The sequence below is a fragment of the Vulpes lagopus genome, chromosome 12 (genome assembly GCF_018345385.1).
Source record: "Vulpes lagopus strain Blue_001 chromosome 12, ASM1834538v1, whole genome shotgun sequence".
NCBI classification, from domain to species: domain Eukaryota; kingdom Metazoa; phylum Chordata; class Mammalia; order Carnivora; family Canidae; genus Vulpes; species Vulpes lagopus.
The window spans coordinates 47,963,420-47,983,650 of record NC_054835.1 but is presented as its reverse complement, the minus strand read 5'-3'; the positions used below and the strand labels follow the sequence as shown (position 1 = coordinate 47,983,650).

The following is a 20,231-nucleotide window of genomic DNA, read 5'->3' as shown; positions in this document are numbered from 1 at the left end:
CCACAGGTCCCAAGCTCCCACAGAGCCTGTCTGCAGGCTTGACATATATCCATAGTCACAGGGTTTCTGGGCCATGAGTCAGCCAAGCAGAACCCTGACCCAGGTGACCTGCTGCTGCTCATCCACGGTCCAGGAGCGCGTGGAGGCCAGCAGCCTAAGGGAAGTGCTCAAGGCAAAGAAAGAAGTGCACAGTGAAGGATGTGATGTGAGGCCTTGCGCTGAGGGTTTTTGCAAAGGAGTCTTCATTTCACCTTCAGCATAGCCCAGGGGTGCAGAGGTCTTAGTACCACTGTATTACACGTGAGCAACCTGATGCTCAGAGAGGCCGTATCATCTGCCCAGAGTCACACAGCAAAAATGAGTAAAGCCAAGATTTGATCTAAACTCTTTGGAATCAAAGTCTGGGGCTCTTTCTAGAATTTGCCGTTGATTTTACATGGTAATTGAAGACTGGTGAAGGTGGAGAGGGTCACAGGGACTCTAAGGGGACTTTGAACTTAGTCTAGCACATCTGAAACATGCACGGGAATCAATTGAGGATCTTCTTAAAAAATGCATATTCTGATTCGTAGATCTGGGCTGGGGCTCAGGAATCTGCATTCCTGGCCACCCTGCAGGTGATGCCAGTGCAGCTGATCCACAGACTACACGTTGAATAACAGGGACATAGACTACAGGACCTTTGGACTGCAGGCTCTTCGGAGGAGAGGCTACCTCACATTGATCTGATTTCCCCAGCGTCTGGTCCCATGTCTGGGACATGACAGACCCACAGATATTTGTGGAATAAATGGTGGAGTGTTCTAAATTCACCCACAAGGACCCATGAGTTGAATCAAAACATGTCCTGAGCAAGAACTCAAGATTTGAGATTTATCAGCAAGGAGTATTACCAGTGGGCTCCTGAGTGCTTTCAATCTGCAGCCCCAGCTGATTCTCTGCTCCCTCCTCTGGAAAGCAGCCTTGAGGAGACATCCTTGCTTCTCCTCTCCTGGTGTGAATTCACATAGCCCAGGGTGTCTGGCCCTGCAGGGTGTGTTTGTGTTGCTATCGTAAAGGATGCTGGCATGCTTATTCTGAGGCCTCCTTGGGTCTGCTGAAATCTCTGCAGTTAGACCATCGGCTTCAGCTTTATCCCTAGACACATACTATTTGCACTCCTGGTGAAGTCTGAATTACATTCACCACAAGGACAAGCGTTATGTCAACAATATGCAAGCTGAGAAGGGCAGGTCTCTTTGTCTTGCCAGGAGACCAGTTGCCAAACAACCCATTCAAAAGCTCAAAGAAAAAACAGTCCAGAGGCTCATTGTTGGTCATTTGTCAGATCCAAGCAAAGTCTAGGGCAGTCAGGACTTCTCACTGGAGAAAGGTCCCTTCAGAGAAGCTTCCGAGGGCATGGTTTCAGCTTGCTGGCCCAGCTAGCATGGCCTCTGGGGAGGGTCACTGTGTGTGGCCAACCTCCCTAAAGGCAGGGATGCCCTCACAGCCTTTGCGGCTGTCCCAGCATGACCAGTGATGGTTTGAGGGAAGGAGTTGCAATTCATGTGAACCTCCAAATGCACAGTGTCCAGGGGCACCCTCTGAAATGACATACTTGGTAACAGCTGCTTTCCTGTAATTAACGTTTGGCAGATGGCTGGTTGGTATTGGCTACAAGCTGATTGTACCGTTGGCCTCTTCAAATTCTGCTGTAGGGCTTAATGAAGATGTATGATTTTGAATGAATGAATGAATCAATCAATCAACCAATCAACCAATCAATGAACTATTCAATGAATGTACAATTATGTGCTCAGTGCAGTGCTTGGCCTAAAGACACAAAGATGAATAAAATAGTCTCTGCCTTCTAGGACCTCACAGCCTAATGAGAAAGATCAGTAAATCCTCAAAAAAAGGTCACGTGTTCATTTAGGTTCCCCAGAGAAGTCAGATCTGCCACAGGGTTTTGGGAGCAAGGGCTTCATGTGGCAAGTGATCCCAAGAGATGGAGGGGTGGGGAAGTAGGACTGTGTCCCAGGGAAGGGTGGAAGCCAGCAAGGGTAAGGTAAGGGCAAGTCAGTTATCTGGTGGTGCCACCGTGGACACACTGGAGCTCAGTCCTGCTGGGAAGCTAAGGAAACAGCATGGAACGTGCTGCCCCTTCATGGGGTAGCAACATGGGCGCTCCAGGCTTGCCCTGCAGGCACGGCCCCCACAGAACCCTCAGACAGCCTCAGATGTGCACAGGGGTGCCAGTCCAAAAGCTCGGGATGTGGGCTGGTCACAGACGACATCTGCCACAGGTTGGAAATCCCAGGAGGGAGGAGGCAGCAAGAAGATGGAGAGGTGGTGCTTAAGCTGGATTTTGTAGATGAACGAGATAGCGAGGCCCCTGTAGGAAGGGTGACCAAAGACTGGAGGCTGGAACAGAGGGGCCCCGGGGAGTAGTGAGACTAAGATCAGAGACCCAGCTGACAGCCAAGATCTCCTCCACCTCCATTGTGACAAGTCGGCCTTTCTCTGTCCAGCAGACAGGAAGCCAGGGAAGTACAACGGGGTCCCTCCAGGGAAGATACTGAAAGGAAGGTCACGGAAGTAGGGACACTAGAGGTGGGGCCGCCTTGAGAGAGAGGTAGTGAAGGAGGCCCTGAGAAGAGGCCAGATTCTGGACATATCCTGCAGGTAAACTTGGCGTGACCTGCTGACAGATCAGCTGTACAGCGTGGAAGAAGCGTTAAATACTCCATAAGTAGTCACAGGTTGCCCTAGGAGCTGTTGAGAACAGGGTCCTGGAGGGAGACTGGCAGAAAGTCTTTGGGAGGGGTCCTCTGAAGAGATGACAAGCAAGCTAAAGCCTGCAGGAGGGGAGAAGTCAGCCCGGGAAGTGGTGGAGGACACGGCAGGACAGTGTCAGGTGAGTGTGACCGTACTCCCACAGCAAGGGGCAGGCGGGGGGAGGGGGGTGGAGCAGCGGTGAAGGATGGGAATCCAGAGTCAGAGTGTGCCTGCAAGTAGACGTGGAGGCCGTGTAGACCATCCTCCTGGGGGGCCTCTGCCTTCCTTGCCCTTTGGCACCCCCCCCCAACCCCCCGCTGCACAGCTGCCAGGGTAGCCACCGGCGGTCTCCTCCAGCTGTGCTGTTTATTAGACCCAGGTTGAGCGAGACACCTGCCAGAGTCAGGCCCAGACCACTGAGGTTTTGATATCCTGGAATTGTCAGCTTTTGAAAACTCCATATTAGGATGGCTCCGTGCCATCCAGCAGCCAGCCTGCAGGTGGCAGCGTGGAAATGACTCCAGAAGCATACTCTGCAGGGGAAATGTGGAAGCCAGCTGCGCGAAGCCCCCAGGCTGCTCTTATCTCAGGGCTGCTGAGAGAGAGCTGGGGAGAAAGCCATCTCGCCCACTGGGCCGGGCCACTTTCTAGCCAGCCCCCCCGACGGTGAGTGCGGTCAGTGCGGCAGCCTGGCCCATCCTCCTTCCAGACCACCCCCTGCGCCCCCAGCCACGCAAAACCCAACTCTGCTTCTGGCTAGAGAGACACAAGAATGGAATCTGCCCGGGCAGGGCAAGAAGCCGGTGTCCTTCCTCCATCCGGCTTCACCTCCTAGGAGTAGGAGACTCCTTTGTCGACATTACTCCCAAACCTCACGGCTTGATTTCCGAGTGGAATCTAAGACCCTACTGCAGTTGGGTTCAGAAGCACTCAAATGCAAAAAATGCTTTTGTTGCATTTACATGCCTTTGGGGAACATTTTTTCCCTACAACTGAACTGAACATAGCCCCAAAACTCAGTCTTTGCTCGATTATGGCCCCCCAGTGAGGGCAGTGTGCAAAATGCCCAATGTTTCTTCTGGAGATCGTCACCTACGGCAGCCCACGGACCCTCTTACCACCGTCTGTGGTGCTGAAGTGTCAAAGGAGGAAGAAGCAGGGACTCTAGGAATTCACGTGAGTCCAGAACCTCTGGTTAGGAACCCCGTGCTTCAGATGGAAGCTACGTGTTCATGAGCAGCCCCAGCAAGATCACAGCCTCACCCAGGTGAAGACACTCGTCAACTCTTCCAAGCACCTCAGAGCACGGAATCCGTTGTCTGGGGGTCTTTCCAGAATTTACTGTGACGTTCCTGATAGAATAAAATTAATCTCCTCATGCCTCTTTCTGATAACTTTTTAAAAAATCAAAAGAACAGAATAGAGGCCAGGCATAGTCAGCATTCTCATCTCAAACTTGAACTTCCTGATTGTTCGTTGCAATTTCGACGACACCCACCAGAAAATTAATCAACTTGGAATCATTCCCGGGGCAGATGTTTGAAGTAAAAGAGGACTTCTGCTGTCCGTCACCTCCATTTTGACCCCAGTCCATACCTTCTAATTGATTGAGTTCTCCTTTCCAGCTTCTCTCTTAACTCAGGCATGAGACCCTGCGGGCAAAACATCCCGTGATGGGGACTGAAACTACCCTCTCCAGCAATAAGGAATGCCCTGAGCCAGCAAGACCCCTCGTGATTGACCCCAAGACAGCAATCAACTTGACCTGCACTGCTCAGCTGCATGCATGTACCCGCCAGCCTCTGCCCTGCGTCTTCCTGACATGATCCTGGGAGTGCTTTCAGCACTTTGGAGACAGTCTTTGAGACACTAGTCTGCTGTCTTCCTGGTGCTGGCCTCCCCCAAATAAATCACTTTCTCATTTCACCACCCCTCATTTGTCTGCCTTTGCATTGTGTCAGCGTCGAGTGGTCGAACCTGGTCTGTTTGGGACCCCTGGGGCCAGATCCTTCTCCCTAGCTTCCAGAAGACAGGGCTGGTCCTGCAGTTGAGGGGGGGAGGGTCCTGATGTGACATTAGCAGTTATATCTTGGCTCTTTCTCAAAAGCCTGTCTAAAAATTTCTCCCATCCTCTGTCAAAGAGGAGGCCAATACACGTATCACTGCAGTTCAGGTTATCATCTTTGAAGAGCGTCGGTGTATCCAACGACCCGTGGGTTCACCTGTGCGTCCCACCAGGCACTGCCCATAGAAGAATCATATAGCAGTGTCAAATACTTTCAGCTCTGAAGCAAAAAAGCTAGGGCCATCTTTCCCCCATGTGTTAATGCCTCTACCTAAATCCGTATGCTCAGTTATTCCAAACACGCACTCAAGCCATGAGGTTCGATCCCAATGCAAACGTGTTATTTTTATCACAGAAGAGCATCACCCAACAGCACAGCATCTGATGAACACATTCAAGAGTCATATCCTTACTCAACCAGGATGTAGCGCGCATACCCTGTGCCGAGCACTGTGTGAGGCCTGGGCATCCAGAGATGGCTGCCTGTGCTAATGCAAAACCTCGTCAACAGAGCCTGGCACAGGGTGCTCGCTCAGTGACTGTGGGATGAAGGGATGCTGGTGCTCTAAGAGGGAATATGGTTTATTCCTCAAAGCCTTCTCTGCTGCTAAAGAAAACATGTCAGATCCTCCCATCTGCCCTTAAGAGCTAAGAACTGATGCTGATGGTGCTCTGGTCACATAGTAAAAGCCCAGAACGCCTTCTTTATGTCCTATACTTTCTTTTTGGTAGCTACATTCACTCAAGTGATGTCCTGGCACCTGCTCCAGAACTTGGAGCTCCTCTTAGGTCTGCTGCATTGGGGAAGAAGGCCAGGGAGGTGGGGGAGTGGGGGGAAGGGGTAGAGGGCGTATCTTATCATTAAGGATGTATCCAAAGCAATATAGTCTTTGTCCTTGGGCTCAGGGCTGTGGCAGTTCAGCCACACTGCAGGACCCTGGCCTTTCAGCAGCTGACATGGCCAGCAGTTGGTCCCCTCACCGTCAGGCAAGTGTTCTACATGCAGAGTCTGTGGGGAGATTCTCCATGGGCTCCTTTGCGGACTGTTGAGACCTTCCCACATGATCCCATTAGCCTTTCCTTTTTATGCCGAGCCTTCTTTCTCTCCTCCACCTTTTACCTGAGACAGACTCCAGCTCTTCAACCAGAGTAATGAGGGTGTGGTCTTTCCAGCATTTTTGTGTAGCATGAGCCTAGTTTATAAAAATGTCTTTTGGTCACTGACCAAGGATTCGTCAGGTTCAAAGGGTGCTGTGTGTTTTGTGTGAAACCAGGTTTCCCGAGTTCAACTCTTGACTTAAAAACAAAAAACAAAACCAAAAAAATAAAAAAATAAAAAGATAAAAATCCCACAACCTTATGTTCTTCTTACTATGCCTTTTAAAGCAGCAATAAATCATCCACAGCTTGCCCGTTTAGAGGTTCCTCTCCAGGAGACCATATTCTCCCTTTTTGCTAGGGTACAAGTTCCCTTCATGCAAATGAACTATTTGCATATTTAAGAATAGGAAAATCTACAAGTAAGAAAAGCACCAGTACACAGGGTATTGCTTCTATTATGTTGACTTGATTCTTGCTTAACTATGTGAAGAGTTGTCTCTTGATAGGTAAGGGCAGTTTTGTGGGTTTTTTTTTTTTCTTCTACTTTGCAAATGTTGCCCTTAGGGTAAGCATGGCCACCAACTGTGGAATAAAAATCTCATCATCCTGTGATTTCTTTTCTTGCCCCCATCCCACCTCCCACCTCCCAGCTGACCTCAAGCTTAATTAAATGCTTTTTTCACTCTTTTTCCTGGGAAAAATGACACATTGTTCTCACATGTGTGCTTGTTGTTTAGAAAGCCAAGCTTGGCCCCGCTGGTAACAAAGTAATCAGTCCTTCAGAAGACAGGAGACAACCTTCCAACAACCTGGACAGAGTGAAACTCACAGACTTCAATTTCCTCATGGTGCTGGGGAAGGGAAGTTTTGGAAAGGTAAGAGGACAGTTGTCGGGGAGATGGAGGGGCTCTTCCAGAGAATGCTAGGATCAGTTCCATGCTCCCTAGGGTTTCCAGAACCACCCTTGAGATTTGCCTGCTCTGTACTCATTTCTGAGATGTTCCCCTGCCTACCCCGACCCACCCACCGCTTCATTTCATTAAAAGCAACCATACCCAGAAAGCTACAGAGGGTTCACTCTGCATCACCATTTCGGGGTTGAGAACAGAGCAGGTGCTCCAACATGCTGGTTGAATAAATAATCTTCGCAACTAAAAATTACAAGGTGATTTGTAGTAAGCAAACGTAATGATTAAGATGCACTGAACTGGGTTTCTTCAATGATCAACCTATATGTCTACATTTGGCTTCTCTGGCCCCAAATCTCATGATAGATCCAGGAAGTGATGTCCATCCTGCCTTTTTGTTTGTCTTGGCTCCTGACTCGTGAGAAGCTTATAAAAAGGTCAGTCACATTTTTGCCTAAAGGATGCTCCTGAAAAATGTGCACACTTCAAGGCGAATGCCGAGGACCAGGTATATTCCTTTCCGCAGCCACAAAAGCTCCATCATGCAACCATAGCCTACGCTGTGTACAAATCTTGACAGCTCCTCAATTAACCAATACTGGAAGAATTTAATCTGCACTGACATGCGATCTTTCAAAATTTGCACATAAAGTGGAACTTTGCGAATGTTTATATCACGCATTTATAAATTGGCACAAGGTGAACAGCCACCTGACCAGGTTCCTCCCCACTCCCATTACCAGACATACACTTCGAAGCTTTCAGGTTGCCTTTTGTCTGCTCCCAGGTAATGCTTGCTGACAGGAAGGGCACAGAGGAACTGTATGCTATCAAAATCCTGAAGAAGGATGTGGTGATTCAAGATGACGACGTGGAGTGCACCATGGTGGAGAAGCGAGTCCTGGCCCTGCTTGACAAGCCCCCATTCCTGACACAGCTACACTCCTGCTTCCAGACAGTGGTAAGGACCCTGGGTGGGGGGGGGTGTTATCTGTGGCAAGGTGTGTGGGGGGCTCTCCAGGGCCAACCTTGACCCAGTGTTCTAAGCATCTGAATTAACCTTCCTCCAGTGGAGAAGGCTCGAGAAAGACATAACCTGAGAACAGCCTCTCACTCTTATGCCACTGGTAAATTTGGGGAGTCCCCTCTCTGGGATGTGCCCTACTTACAAGCTTGGCACTAATTCTCTTTGATTCAGCAAACATTTGGATCAAAGGTTTTCTTTATACCAAGCAGTGTGCTAAGACTTAAGAATACAAAACCAATAAAATAACCCACAGTCCTGGCTTTTTAAGACTACTGATCCAGTTGCCAAGCATTGCATTGGAACATGAGGAAACTTGATCTCATAAAAGAAGGTGTTCTTGTTGATGGCACACAGCAGGCTTGGCAGTCTGGTCTGTTTTGTACAGCCCATGAGCTCTGAGAAAGGTTGGAGGGGAAAAAAAAAAAAGAATGCTATTTTGTGACGTGTAAATTAGACGAAATTCACATTTCAGTGTCCATGAATCATTTTCTTGGAACACAGCCACGCTCCTTCATTCTCCGTCGTCCACAGTGGCTCTTAGGCTGCGAAGGCAGAGTTGAATAGTTGCAAGAGATGCACAAAGCCCACGGTCTTTCCTGTGTAGCCCTTTACAGAAAGTTTGCCAAGCCCTGTCTTACAGTATAAATAAAAAAAAGGACAAAAGAGTTCCAAAGCACTGATGAGCCTGTTGTGGGGCCAAGGCAGTGGCATGGAGCTTGCAGGCAGCCTGCAAGAAACATGAATATTTCGAGGGCACCATCATCAGTCTTGCCCCAAGACAGGCTTTCCATTTCCTCAACGCCTGCCCTTTTTAAAGAGATGACTCAATAATCAGTAGCTATAATTAGTATTGTTATGATTATAATATCTTCAACTTTCTGTTGGCCGGAAAGTGACTCTCTGTTTTACGTCTCTCTTTAAAATGTCTTGGGAGGGACCCCTCAGTGCTCTTGGATTTTAGAATCTCAAAATGACAGTGTAACCACACAGTGTCAGGGCAGGCGAAGGGCTGCAGAGTCAGGTGCCAGCCACTGCGTGTCAGCCTGGCACTGGTGGCACGGACAGCCCCCTCCTCCCGACAGCACCAAAGTAGGGACGAAGAGGGAAGAGCAATATGCCAGAGAGGGACCCATGTCTGCGAGTCCTAGCCCGGATCCTATCACCCTGGTTACACTGACGAAGCTCCAGAAAACAACAAAACATGGAAATAAAGATGGAATTAAAATTCATAACAGGAAAGCTAGAGATGGAAGCTCCCGGAGCTATTTCCTGGCTGCTAGCACCAGCTTCATCATTTTTTCCCTCCCTGTGCAACACTTTAATGTTTAATAACTTCAGCAAAATGTCTAGAAGCGAGCAGAGGTCGGCTTTCCCCTGGGTGTGCTGTGCTGTTAGCTATTTCGCTGTTCAACCCCATTTTCCCCTATCTGCCCCACTGTGATGTCCTCATAAACATGCACACTTACTGGGGTCGATGATGTACACCCTCCGTGGGGCAGACAATTAACACACCAGTGACAGAGAAGATGAAGAACAATATTTGGGCCTATTATGGATGCAACAGCACATCTGATTAGCCTCGCCATGTATAGTCCCCTCCCCCACAGTAAATATCGTTGGGCATTTATAATTTATGAGCCCAGCCTAACTCATGAGATTGGTTTTCAGAAGCTTCCAGTGAAACACACGACTACAGCGCTGTGGTTTGCCTCCCAGACACTGCAAACCAGAAACACCAGTTAAAAGTAAATAATTGGCCCACTTGGATTCTTCACACCATGCCTAACTTAGACATGTCTTCTGTGTGCAGGAGAGAAGGGAAGAGGGTTTGAGGCTGTTACTGTAATAGGAAGCATGCGGAACCAGATGGGGACAGGCATGTTGACAGAGCGCCATTATTTCAGAGTTACATTAATGGCTTTATACTTCCCGAGGCCCTCATGTGGCAGGGTCTGTTACTTATTTTTTATTTGGGAAGAAAAAATTTGAAGGGCTCCACTGAGCAGATCTGCCAGCGAAGCCCAAGGTTTACTAACTAATGAGAAAGCAAAGCACAACCTAGAAAGTAATGGAAGCCTCTCTGCCGGTGACCAAGCCCTGCTCACGTGTTGAACCTTCATCTTCAGGATCGACTGTACTTCGTCATGGAATACGTCAACGGTGGGGACCTCATGTACCACATTCAGCAAGTAGGAAAATTTAAGGAACCACAAGCAGTGTGAGTACTATTTTTTTTATTTTTTTTAATTTATTTATGATAGAGAGAGAGAGAGAGGCAGAGACACAGGCAGAGGGAGAAGCAGGCTCCATGCACCGGGAGCCCGACGTGGGATTCGATCCCGGGTCTCCAGGATCGCGCCCTGGGCCAAAGGCAGGCGCCAAACCGCTGTGCCACCCAGGGATCCCAATGTACTATTTTTTTTTTAAGGCCTTTAATTTAGACATCACATAGAAACTTCTGGGTGAAGTATGGACGTAGAGCTTCACCATCCTTGGACCTGAGACCTGTAACCTCCCAGGGGGCAGACTTACTGGTTGGGTCCATCTACACCCATCCCAAGGAGAGGTTTGTTCTACTTCCAGTAAGTTGGAGATGCTGGTGTATCCCCCTCTCACCCAGTTCCACCCTCACTGATTGAGTCAGCCACTCATGATACAACAAATCATTGTTGCACACCCACAACACACCAGGCATTAGGAGTGTGAAAGGCTCTCTGCCCTGTAGGAGCTCACCCTCTGCCCTGGAGTAGAAGAGGTCACTAGACAATTGTAACATGTAGCTGTAATTTTAGAGGTGGCACCGCGCAAGCCCTGATAAAGAGGGGAGTGAGGGTTGCACATCCTTAGGCAATGCCCAAGCCAGCAGGGCGGAAGGTGGTTTGAGATTGGGGGTGAGGGGAGCTCCAGGTGATGAGCCTGATGGAGGACCTGGCTGAGGACCATGGAAGGCTGTGGGGGGCTTGACACTATCAGGCTAAGTTTTCAGAGAGCTCTATGACCAAGAGGGGAAGGAGGAAGGGAGAGTGGGGACTGGTGCACAGGGGTTGGTGAAAAATCTATGTAGAGGAGAAAGAATGGAACTTTAATTAGACCTTGACCTTGGAGCCAAAGAGGAGGAAGGGTCTTTGAGAAACATCCTGGAGGAAGAAAAGCAGAACTTGGTGTAGAACAAGAAACCTTTTCAGGTGATACCTCATTTTAGGGTTGGGGGCAGCCACCCAGGAGAGATGGTTTGGGTGGGGAATCATCAGCTCAGTTGGGAGGGTTTGATTAGGATGTAAGAGTCAGCAGCACAGGGCAGAGACATGGGCTCCGGGGGAACAGAGAAAATGGTCCATCTAAGGGGGGACTTTGGTATCAGAAAAATCATCCTGTTTTCCAGGGGCTAGAAGGTCACAGGACAGGCAGCAGGAGCAAATGTATACAAACAGCTATTTCGTTTCCCCCAGGGAGGATGCAGAGTGGGCATATACCCTGATTAATCAAGTTAGCAAATGTTCATTGAATTCTGGCCGGTGTTTCGGTCTAAAAGATAAATCTGAAAAACTGTTGCCCTGTGTGGGTTGGTGTGTCTTAGATTGAGTGAAGATTGAGTGAAGGCAGAAGAGGGAATTCTTTGGTAGCAAACTTAAAATATGCAAAGAGGGATTTTTTTTTTTCATTCTCAGATTTCTTTATTAATCAAATACACAAATGCCAATCAGATTTTTGGTGTTGAAGGGGATTTTTTTTCTTTTTTTTCTAAGTTTTTAAAAATTTATTTATTCATGAGGAACACAGATAGAGGCAGAGACACAGGCCGAGGGAGAAGCAGGCTCCCTGCCGGGAGCCTGATGTGAGACTCGATCCCAGGACCCCAGGATCACACCCTGAGCTAAAGGCAGATGCTCAACCACTGAGCACCCCTCCATTTCTATTTTTATTTTTCAGTCTTCAGAAATGCCTTTTTCCCCTGTCTTACTCAGTTATAAAGCATTAGAATGCTCGGGTTGTAAAGCCCAGCTTGATGGAGCTGCAAAGAGCAAGTAGCCGAATAGCCACCTTGTTGTGAGGTAATGTCAAGGTGTCTCATCCAGCGCCCTTTGGTTGTATTTGTGTTGCTAGAAAATGTTTATTTTAAAAATACAGAAAAGCACGAAAAATCACGTAAAAGTTGCCTGTAATCCCCTCTCTTCCCTCCACCACCCCTTCCCTCTCTTGCCAGCCTTCAGGGGTGCCCCCCGCCCAGTAAGAGTTTGGTCCTTATCACCAGAGGTTGCCCTCTACCTGTGTAGACATTGTGCCGATTTTAAACCTCCCGGGTGTGATGTTTGCAGACACAGCCTTGTGGCTCCTCAGACTTCAGAGATTCCTAAATGCTATGCAAATTTTAAAACCTCTTTCAGCATTTACTCTGAGTTTATTATGAATTATTTAAAAGGGTAAACTCAAGTATGAATCATGGTGTGTGTCCCATTTATGCCAGCACTTGGGGCGGGGACGGGTGGGGGGGTGAGTACAGCAGCTACAGAGTGCATCACACACTCTACTTTGTCTTCTAGGGAATCACTGCATTTTTACACACTAACGCATTCTGTCCGTGAATAGGGAAATGCACATTTTCTCCACTCTTCCCCAGTCCTGACACAGAAGAGTCTAGCAGCCACTTTTTCAAAGATTGCATTAGGAACTTCTTGTAAGCAGTAAATTAACTGTCCACCGGCCTCAAACAAGAAGTGCTTGTTTCTGGACAGGTAATAAGCCTGTCTCTTTGACGTATTAGCTGTAAAATTCCTTGGGGAGGTGAGAGTGATAAAATGGCAGAGGGAAGGATGAAGGGTTTGTCACATGTAGGGTGATGTTGATCTCTGATAGTCGCGGGATCTTACATTTTTTTGCCTCACTGATGCCCAAACTAGAAGGTACAAAATGTTCAGAAATCCACAGAGCAAGCCAGAGACCTGATGAGCATTTTCTTTTGCAGATTTTATGCGGCAGAGATTTCCATTGGATTGTTCTTTCTTCATAAAAGAGGAATCATTTACAGGTGCGTATGGAAGCTCTGCTGCCAGCAGTGCAGCTGAGAGTCTTCCTGGACCTCTGGTCCTCCGTGTGCACATAAATAATTCTGTGATGGGGACCTAAGACACAGACTTGATAACCCTCAAGGTCACAGAGACCTGCTGGGACCCACCTTTGCCTACAGCCTCCAGGCAAATCAGAGCCATTTTCTGATCTCCAGACCTCAAAAGATGTTGCATCTTATTTCTGCTTCCCACAAGAAAACATGGCTTTTCTCTCCACTGACAGCTCCTTCCTCTGCCCCCCTTTTTTTTTTATTTTTGGAATGGAGATCAGGGAGCAATGGAAACCGAATTTCTGTTCTAGATGCTTAGCAGGAGAAGAATACGGGGTGTAGGGGAGAAGCAGAGGAAAAACTGTTGAATTAAATTCTTCAGGTGGTGAGCAACAGCACAAGTCTGATGCCAAAAAAAGGAGAATGTCTTCTAGTATTCTTTGAAGAGTACAAGGACGTATGGCACTAGGGCAGAATGCAATAGCCACACGTGCGTGAGCCCATGAGGTAGTTCTGAACCTGTGATTGGGCAAACCTGGTTGTAGGCCAGGCCCTCTGTATGGGACAGTAGCAAATCAAATGAGTGGGATCTGCCCCAGACTTGCTAAATTGGAATCTGGTGATTCACATGCTCAGCCAAGGCGGTGATTGCTAGTCCAACCATTTAATCATTAATTCGGTGTGCATTTATTAAGTACCTACTGTATCCTAGGCACTACAGTAGACTCTGGAGATGTAAAAAAACAAAACCCAGTAATCCCTGGTCCCCGCTCTCCCAGGACTCATAGTTAATACACCATTGCAATGGCAGCTAGTCACATAGCCTTCTGTCTCACTAGCTCTGGAGCAGACTGTGATGTCATGGGATGGACTCTGATGCTCTCCTGCTTCCTTGCAGGGATCTGAAGTTAGACAATGTCATGCTGGATTCGGAAGGGCATATCAAGATTGCTGATTTTGGGATGTGCAAGGAACACATGATGGATGGAGTCACAACCAGGACCTTCTGCGGGACTCCAGATTACATTGCCCCAGAGGTAGGGCCCCCCGATTCTCCTTGTTTTCTAGACCAGACCTTTCAAATCACACATACAACCTCCTAATTGGGGTATGGAATCATTAGTGAATAACTAAGTCAGTGACCACAAAATGGGCAAACTAGGCTAAATAAAGCAAAATAGAAAACAAGTGTGAGAGCTCACTGCATAGTAAGGATATGTCTTATTTCACGGAACTTTGTTTTGTTATGTGTAAGCTGGTTGTATGGTGGAATGTGTTTCTTACACAGTCATGGTCAAAACAATTTAAGCTACACCGTTGGGCAGAGAAAGTAGAGATCTTGGTTGTAAAAATGCTCCGCATGGGAAAACTAGATCAAAAGGTGATTCCAATGATGACTTTTTAGTAAAATTAGAGTGATTAGTGCCCTACCTCACCCATTGAGTCGGTCATGGTGTTTAATCTAGACAGAACATTTCAGTTTGGTTATAAACAGTGTGGTTCCAAGATGTGTGATTACAGCAGTGGCCATACTGCTTAATCTTTGTTATGACACATTTTTTTTTTAATTTTTTTTATTATTTATTTATGATAGTCATACAGAGAGAGAGAGAGAGGCAGAGACATAGGCAGAGGGAGAAGCAGGCTCCATGCACCGGGAGCCCGACGTGGGATTCGATCCCGGGTCTCCAGGATCGGGCCCTGGGCCAAAGGCAGGCGCCAAACCGCTGCGCCACCCAGGGATCCCCGACACATTCTTTTTTTTTAAGCTTTGTTTATTTATTTGAGAGAGTGAGTGAGCAAGCAGTGGGGAGAGGCAAAGAGAGAAGAGAGAGAGACTCTCAAGCAGACTCCATGTAGAGCCCAACACGGGGCTCGATCCCACAACCCAGAGGTCATGACCTGAGCCAAAATCAAGAGGTAGATACCTGACTGAACCCCCCAGGAGCCCTTGTTGTGACACATTCTGAGTAATTTCCGTCCTATTGTGAACCTTCCTACATGCCAATGACCAGGTGGGTTATAACCCTGGATCACTGTGTAGCCAACTTCCCATCCACACACAGCCCAGTGGAAGAAACGGTTTCTTCTCAGCTGAGCTCCATCATGGTAGAAGGTAACAGATGCAAAGTTAGCCCAACCTTCCCTCTTCGGGAGAGCTCTCGTGTCAGCTGTTGGCAGCTTGTGTGGTATTTTTTTCACCTGTTGTTCCATTCTTCACAGGCTGTGGGAACTCAGTAAGTTACTTGGCCTCTGCCTCCCTGTTTCTGCAGTGGCAAGTTAGAGATAAGCGTAGCCTCCTTGTAGAATTCCTATGAGGACAGAAATGCCAAATAAAGTGTTTTTGCACCTAGTAGACCCTCCGTGATAGCCAGAGTTCCAAAAGGGAAGCTGAATTTCTTTTTTCCAGCATGAAGAGCTTCCTTGTTTTGTTTGTCGTATGCCCAGTGTGGAAACACAGACTTCAAACATTTACTTAGAAACTTAAATTCTCAGTGACATAGCCAAAGGTGACATGTTATCTTGATACATAACTTCATGGGGCTTGCCCTCCAAAGAACTCACACATCACTGTCTCCAGGCATAATGGGAGCTTAAATAGTCCTATTTCTCAAACACGAAGAATAAGGTGATCATACAGTACCAATACAACTTCCTGATGCAGTATTTATTCTGACACCTTCTACAGGCCAACATGTATTAAACAGGCTGTGATTATGAGCTGTGCGTGCTCCATTTAACACCCACCAGATGCTATAAAAATGTGGTGACAGGGAAGGCAGTGTTTTTAGGAATAAAGGTGGTTTGAACTTCATCTCCATTAAGACCCAGCCTCTGCGATCAAACTAATAGCCTCCTGTGCTCAGTAACACTTCAACCATCTGACATCACCAGGGAGACGGCATTCCACGTAGATGAAATGTTCCAAATAATTGACATTTGTTGTCTTTTTTTCCCTCCTAATGTTCTTCATTGTATCAGGTTCCTGTTGCCACTACAACAAATCACTATGCACTTAGTGGATTAAAACAATACAAATTTATTATCATATGGCTCTGGGGGTCAGAAGTCCAAAATCCATTTCACTGGGTCAAAGACAAGTTGTCGGCATGGCTGCACTCCCACCAGAAGCTCTGGGGGAGTCCCACTGCCTTGCCCTTTCTAGCCTCTGCGTGGCCACAGTCCGTGGTGTCACGTGTTACCATCTCCGTCTTTTGTGACCCCAGCCTTACAGCCTCCCTCTCATAGGACCATCATGATTACAGGGGGCCCACCCAGATAACCCAGGCTCATCCCTCTGTCCCAGAATCCTTAATCACATCTGTAGAGTGCCTTTTACCAAATAAAATTACCAATATACACAGATTCCCAGACTAGAATGCACAAACCTCTGGGGACGTCCTACCACGCTCAAGATGGTGTCCCATCTAACTATATTTGATAAACTCCCACCTCCTTCCTCTAAGGACACTGAAACACACTTCTAATGTATCTTGGCAACTTTGGGGCATTTTTTTTTTAACTTGTACTAATTTGTATGTTTATTTACTTGTGTGCAACTTGATCACACACGGGTAGACTTGCTTCTCCAACAGTGTAGTCCAGAAAGAGTATAGTTCATCCCTCCTCCTGGCCTTTTAGAGTCACACCCACCTCTCCCCGTCACCCCTCTTGTCCCCATCCTTCCCCTCCCCCACCAGCCAACCACTCACCTCTTTTCCATCCTATAACTTTGTCATTTCAAGAATAGCATATGATAGAGTCATACAGTATATAACCTTTTGAGATTGGCTTTCTCATCTGGGCACTTTCTAGAACTGTAGTCATCATATTTGCGCTTCTACCCCCTGGGTGGGTTACTGAAACATCCTTTGCCTCAATTTCTTCCCCTGTAGAGTGGGGATGATAATGTCTTCTTCATGAAGTTACTGTATGTAGTTTGGAGGATCATCTGACACCAGGCACGTTGGTCCTGCCATGGTTATTACTCACTTGACCCATTTGCCACATTGCATTGTGGGCCTCTTGCAGTCTTCTACTACAACCCTCCCTCAAATAGTCCCCACAGCATGATTCAGAAGAGGTGCCCACAGCAGTAAGGTAATGGTCTAAGGCCACGTTGCTGAGAAGTGCCAGGACCAGGCTTCACTGCCAGGCTCAGGCCACCTGCAGACCCGTGGACTGCCCACTGCACAGAACCCCTGCTCAGATCCTAAGTGACTCACATGTTCAGAGAACGTGCCGCACACTTAGTGTGCCAAACAGGGTGCCACTGGGACAGCATCTACAACAGGGCCCTGCCCTTGACATAGTTTACAGTGTGGAAGACATGACATGCAAACAGAAACCAAAATACCTGTTAGATTCTGGTTGACTTTCATTGTAAAATAAGCTGCACCACTTTGGGAGCTCAATCAGTAATTCACATTGTTTTACCTGAAACAATAATCTCAGTTCAAGTGGTTTCACCTTTTGTTGGCATTTCCCCATACGGATCCAGGAATATGGCATATTTGACCATGGGAATAATTGCTGTGAAGAGGAAGCCCATCTAGGTTCAAAGTTTCTGAATTTGCTCAGGGGTTAATATAATCCTGTCCTCTGTGTAAATCTTTCTGTCAGGCAGAGGCAAAAATAATTATCCTAGCTGGCATTTTCCTTAATAGGCAAAGCAGAGACTTAAATATTTATGGCTGTTTGTTTAAACCCCTTGAAATGGATTAATATTGTGGCATCTCCTTAACCAGTGAAGATGAGCTAAAGCAGAAAATGTCACTTAACAGATGGGACTTTTGGAGTTGAGTTGGATACCCACAAGGGGGACACTAATCAGAAGAGAAGTCCTGGATCTGACCTTACAGGTCCTCTTTGCTTTGACATAGAAAGAAGAATTCTTAGCGGTCGGTGTAAGTCCCTGGGAGGGACAAACAGAAGCTTCATCTGAGTTTAATCCCCCAACAGAACGTGATTTGGGGCATGTGGAGTCCACCTCCTGGCAGCTAAGAATCAGGCTCTGAATACTTGCATTGCCCACTTTTTCCCGGGAGAAGAAGAGCAGCAGGAGGGGATGGGTTTACTCCTGGCTGGTGCACCTCTGAGTACCTCCTGCCGTGGTGGGAGCAAAGTCGTTTGAAAATGTGCCACGAAGAATCCTTGCTATGGCAGGGGGCATGTCAGACCACACCAAAGGATAGGACCCATGATGGAGAGACTGCCCCTGCACAAAGACCCCGGGACACATCTGGTTTGTCACATTTTATACATGAGCAGAGGTTAAGTGACTCACCCACGGTCACACAGCTGGTAACAGGCAGAGGTGGGATTTGGACCTGAGATATTCTGACCCTAGAGCAAATACATGTATTCTTGGCACCTATTGCCCCATCTTCAGAGGGAAGAGAACACTCCCCAAGCAAACATACAGTTCACAGTGAGCACTGAGATGTTATACAGCATGTGTGACCTCTTTTAGGAGAAGATGGATACTCATCCATCTCCACTGTATCAGGGACCTGAGTCACAAGCATCAATACCACAATCAATGACTCGGGACTGTATTCCCACTGGTACTACTGTGCACACCGCTTAGAATCCCCGGGCGAACCACTAACACCCAAGCTCCTCTCCCACACATGGCAGCAGTCAGCCAGGTAGTCAGAGCACCTACTAAGTGCCTGGCAGGCCTGGCATGAGAACAGAGCCCAGCAGGGACCTGTGAGGGGGCCCGGGACTGGGAGCAGTTTGAAATAGGCCACTGCCACCCAGGAGAGACATAGATTGAGAGATGTGGATGAGATAGTAGAACAACACGCTGCAACACGGCTGAGGGAACAGTCTGTGGGCACACGTGCTGTCCCCACAGTCAGCTGACCATAAGCAGATGTGCAGACTCCTGTGGGTGGGGGGAGATGGATGGGTTCAGAGAGCTGGAGACCCATCCTAGGGGGCCAGTGGCTTCTCCTTCCATTCCTATGGGAAGGCCAGCCAAGCCCAATCTTGCCTATTACCACCACCAAAGTTCAAAGTTGGGCCTAATATATATTAAGAGAAGTGTACATTCTTGGTAAGATTGAACTACTGGGCCATGAGCTGTGACCTTTTCTGGAGGGGGCCAAGGGTCATATTTTGGGGGGGAGCCATATTTTAGGAATGGAAGGAAGAAGAAAAGACCAAGGGGTATCCAGAGAGGTAGAAGAACTAGGGAGCCATAGAATGTTGGATATCAAGGAAGGTGAGTGCTCGTGAACTCAGAGATGGCCGAGGACTGTGGAGGTCAAGGAGAGCTGCGGGTAGGTGTTGGGGGTGGGAGGGGGGATCTGGCCACGGGGAACCAGCCATCCCTAAGAGCATGTGGTAACGATGCAGCAGAAGCTGCATGGCATGGAGTTGAGTGTGAGTGTCAGCAGCCAGGCAGGAACCATGTCTTAGGAACCAGATGGTAAATGGACGGGGGAAGGTGGACCGGCACTCCTAGGGAAGCAAGATGAAGGAAGCACCAGTAAGGCTGGGAGAACTTGAATATGTTTCCAGGCCAAAGGGAAAATGCTCAGAGAGAGGGAAAGAGAAGATACCGGAAAGAGAGGGAGAGACAGGGGATACCACGGGCAAGGGGGGAACGGGATAGGGAAGTAGGAGGAAGGAGGGAACCTGAAACCATCCTCACTGGCTGGCTTGCATTTTCCACAGGTGGGCCCAGAAGGACAGGGCAGGGTCTGCAGGTGGGCGGTGTGCTGCTCTGCTTGGTGGAGACAGCCAGCGACCCACAGCCATACAGTGACTCCCCAGCAGACACAGGGCTCCCCTGCAGGGGCATAGGGCTCTGGGCAGGGCCCATTGGGGGAGGCCAGACCCCTGCCTCAGGCTCCTGAGAGTGACTGAGCAAGCAGTAGGAGCAGGTAAGCAAGGCCAGAGGTGGGGGGCAGTTGGTGCTGATTGTCTGTCAGAATAGGGGAACTGAGGAGCTGGTCCTAAAGAGCATCGAGGTGCCATAAGGAGAGGGGAGAAGGAAAAGGGGAGGGGAGCGACAGAGGGCAGGACATTGCTCCAAGGGCTCCGGAGGGGGTTCACTTCTGAGTTAGGCATCTTGGAGAAGCTGGGGTCCTCACAGTGGCCTGAGACCCTTTGCTGTCTGCCCCCCCTCCCCTCCCTAACCTCATCTCTCGCCTCGCCCTCCACCCCTCACCCCTGTCCGTCCAGACCCCCTGCACTGGCTTCTTTATCACTCCCCAGTTTGTCAGCCTGCCATCCTCAGGGCTTTTGCTCTTCTCATTCCCCTCTACCTGAGATACCCTTCCCCGGCAGTGGGGCCCCCACCTG

The 20,231-nt window shown here is 48.4% G+C and overlaps 1 protein-coding gene across 2 annotated transcripts in view; it reads left to right on the top strand.

Moving 5' to 3' along the window:
- The window catches only part of PRKCA (protein kinase C alpha), a 396,507-nt gene that overhangs the window by 334,025 nt on the left and 42,251 nt on the right, over window positions 1-20,231 (top strand). For both annotated transcript variants that reach the window (XM_041725456.1, XM_041725457.1), the window contains exons 9-13: window positions 6,661-6,798; window positions 7,619-7,792; window positions 9,985-10,076; window positions 12,822-12,884; window positions 13,813-13,951. In XM_041725456.1, coding sequence (XP_041581390.1) covers window positions 6,661-6,798; window positions 7,619-7,792; window positions 9,985-10,076; window positions 12,822-12,884; window positions 13,813-13,951 — 606 coding nt within the window. The remainder of the gene's footprint in view (window positions 1-6,660; window positions 6,799-7,618; window positions 7,793-9,984; window positions 10,077-12,821; window positions 12,885-13,812; window positions 13,952-20,231) is intronic.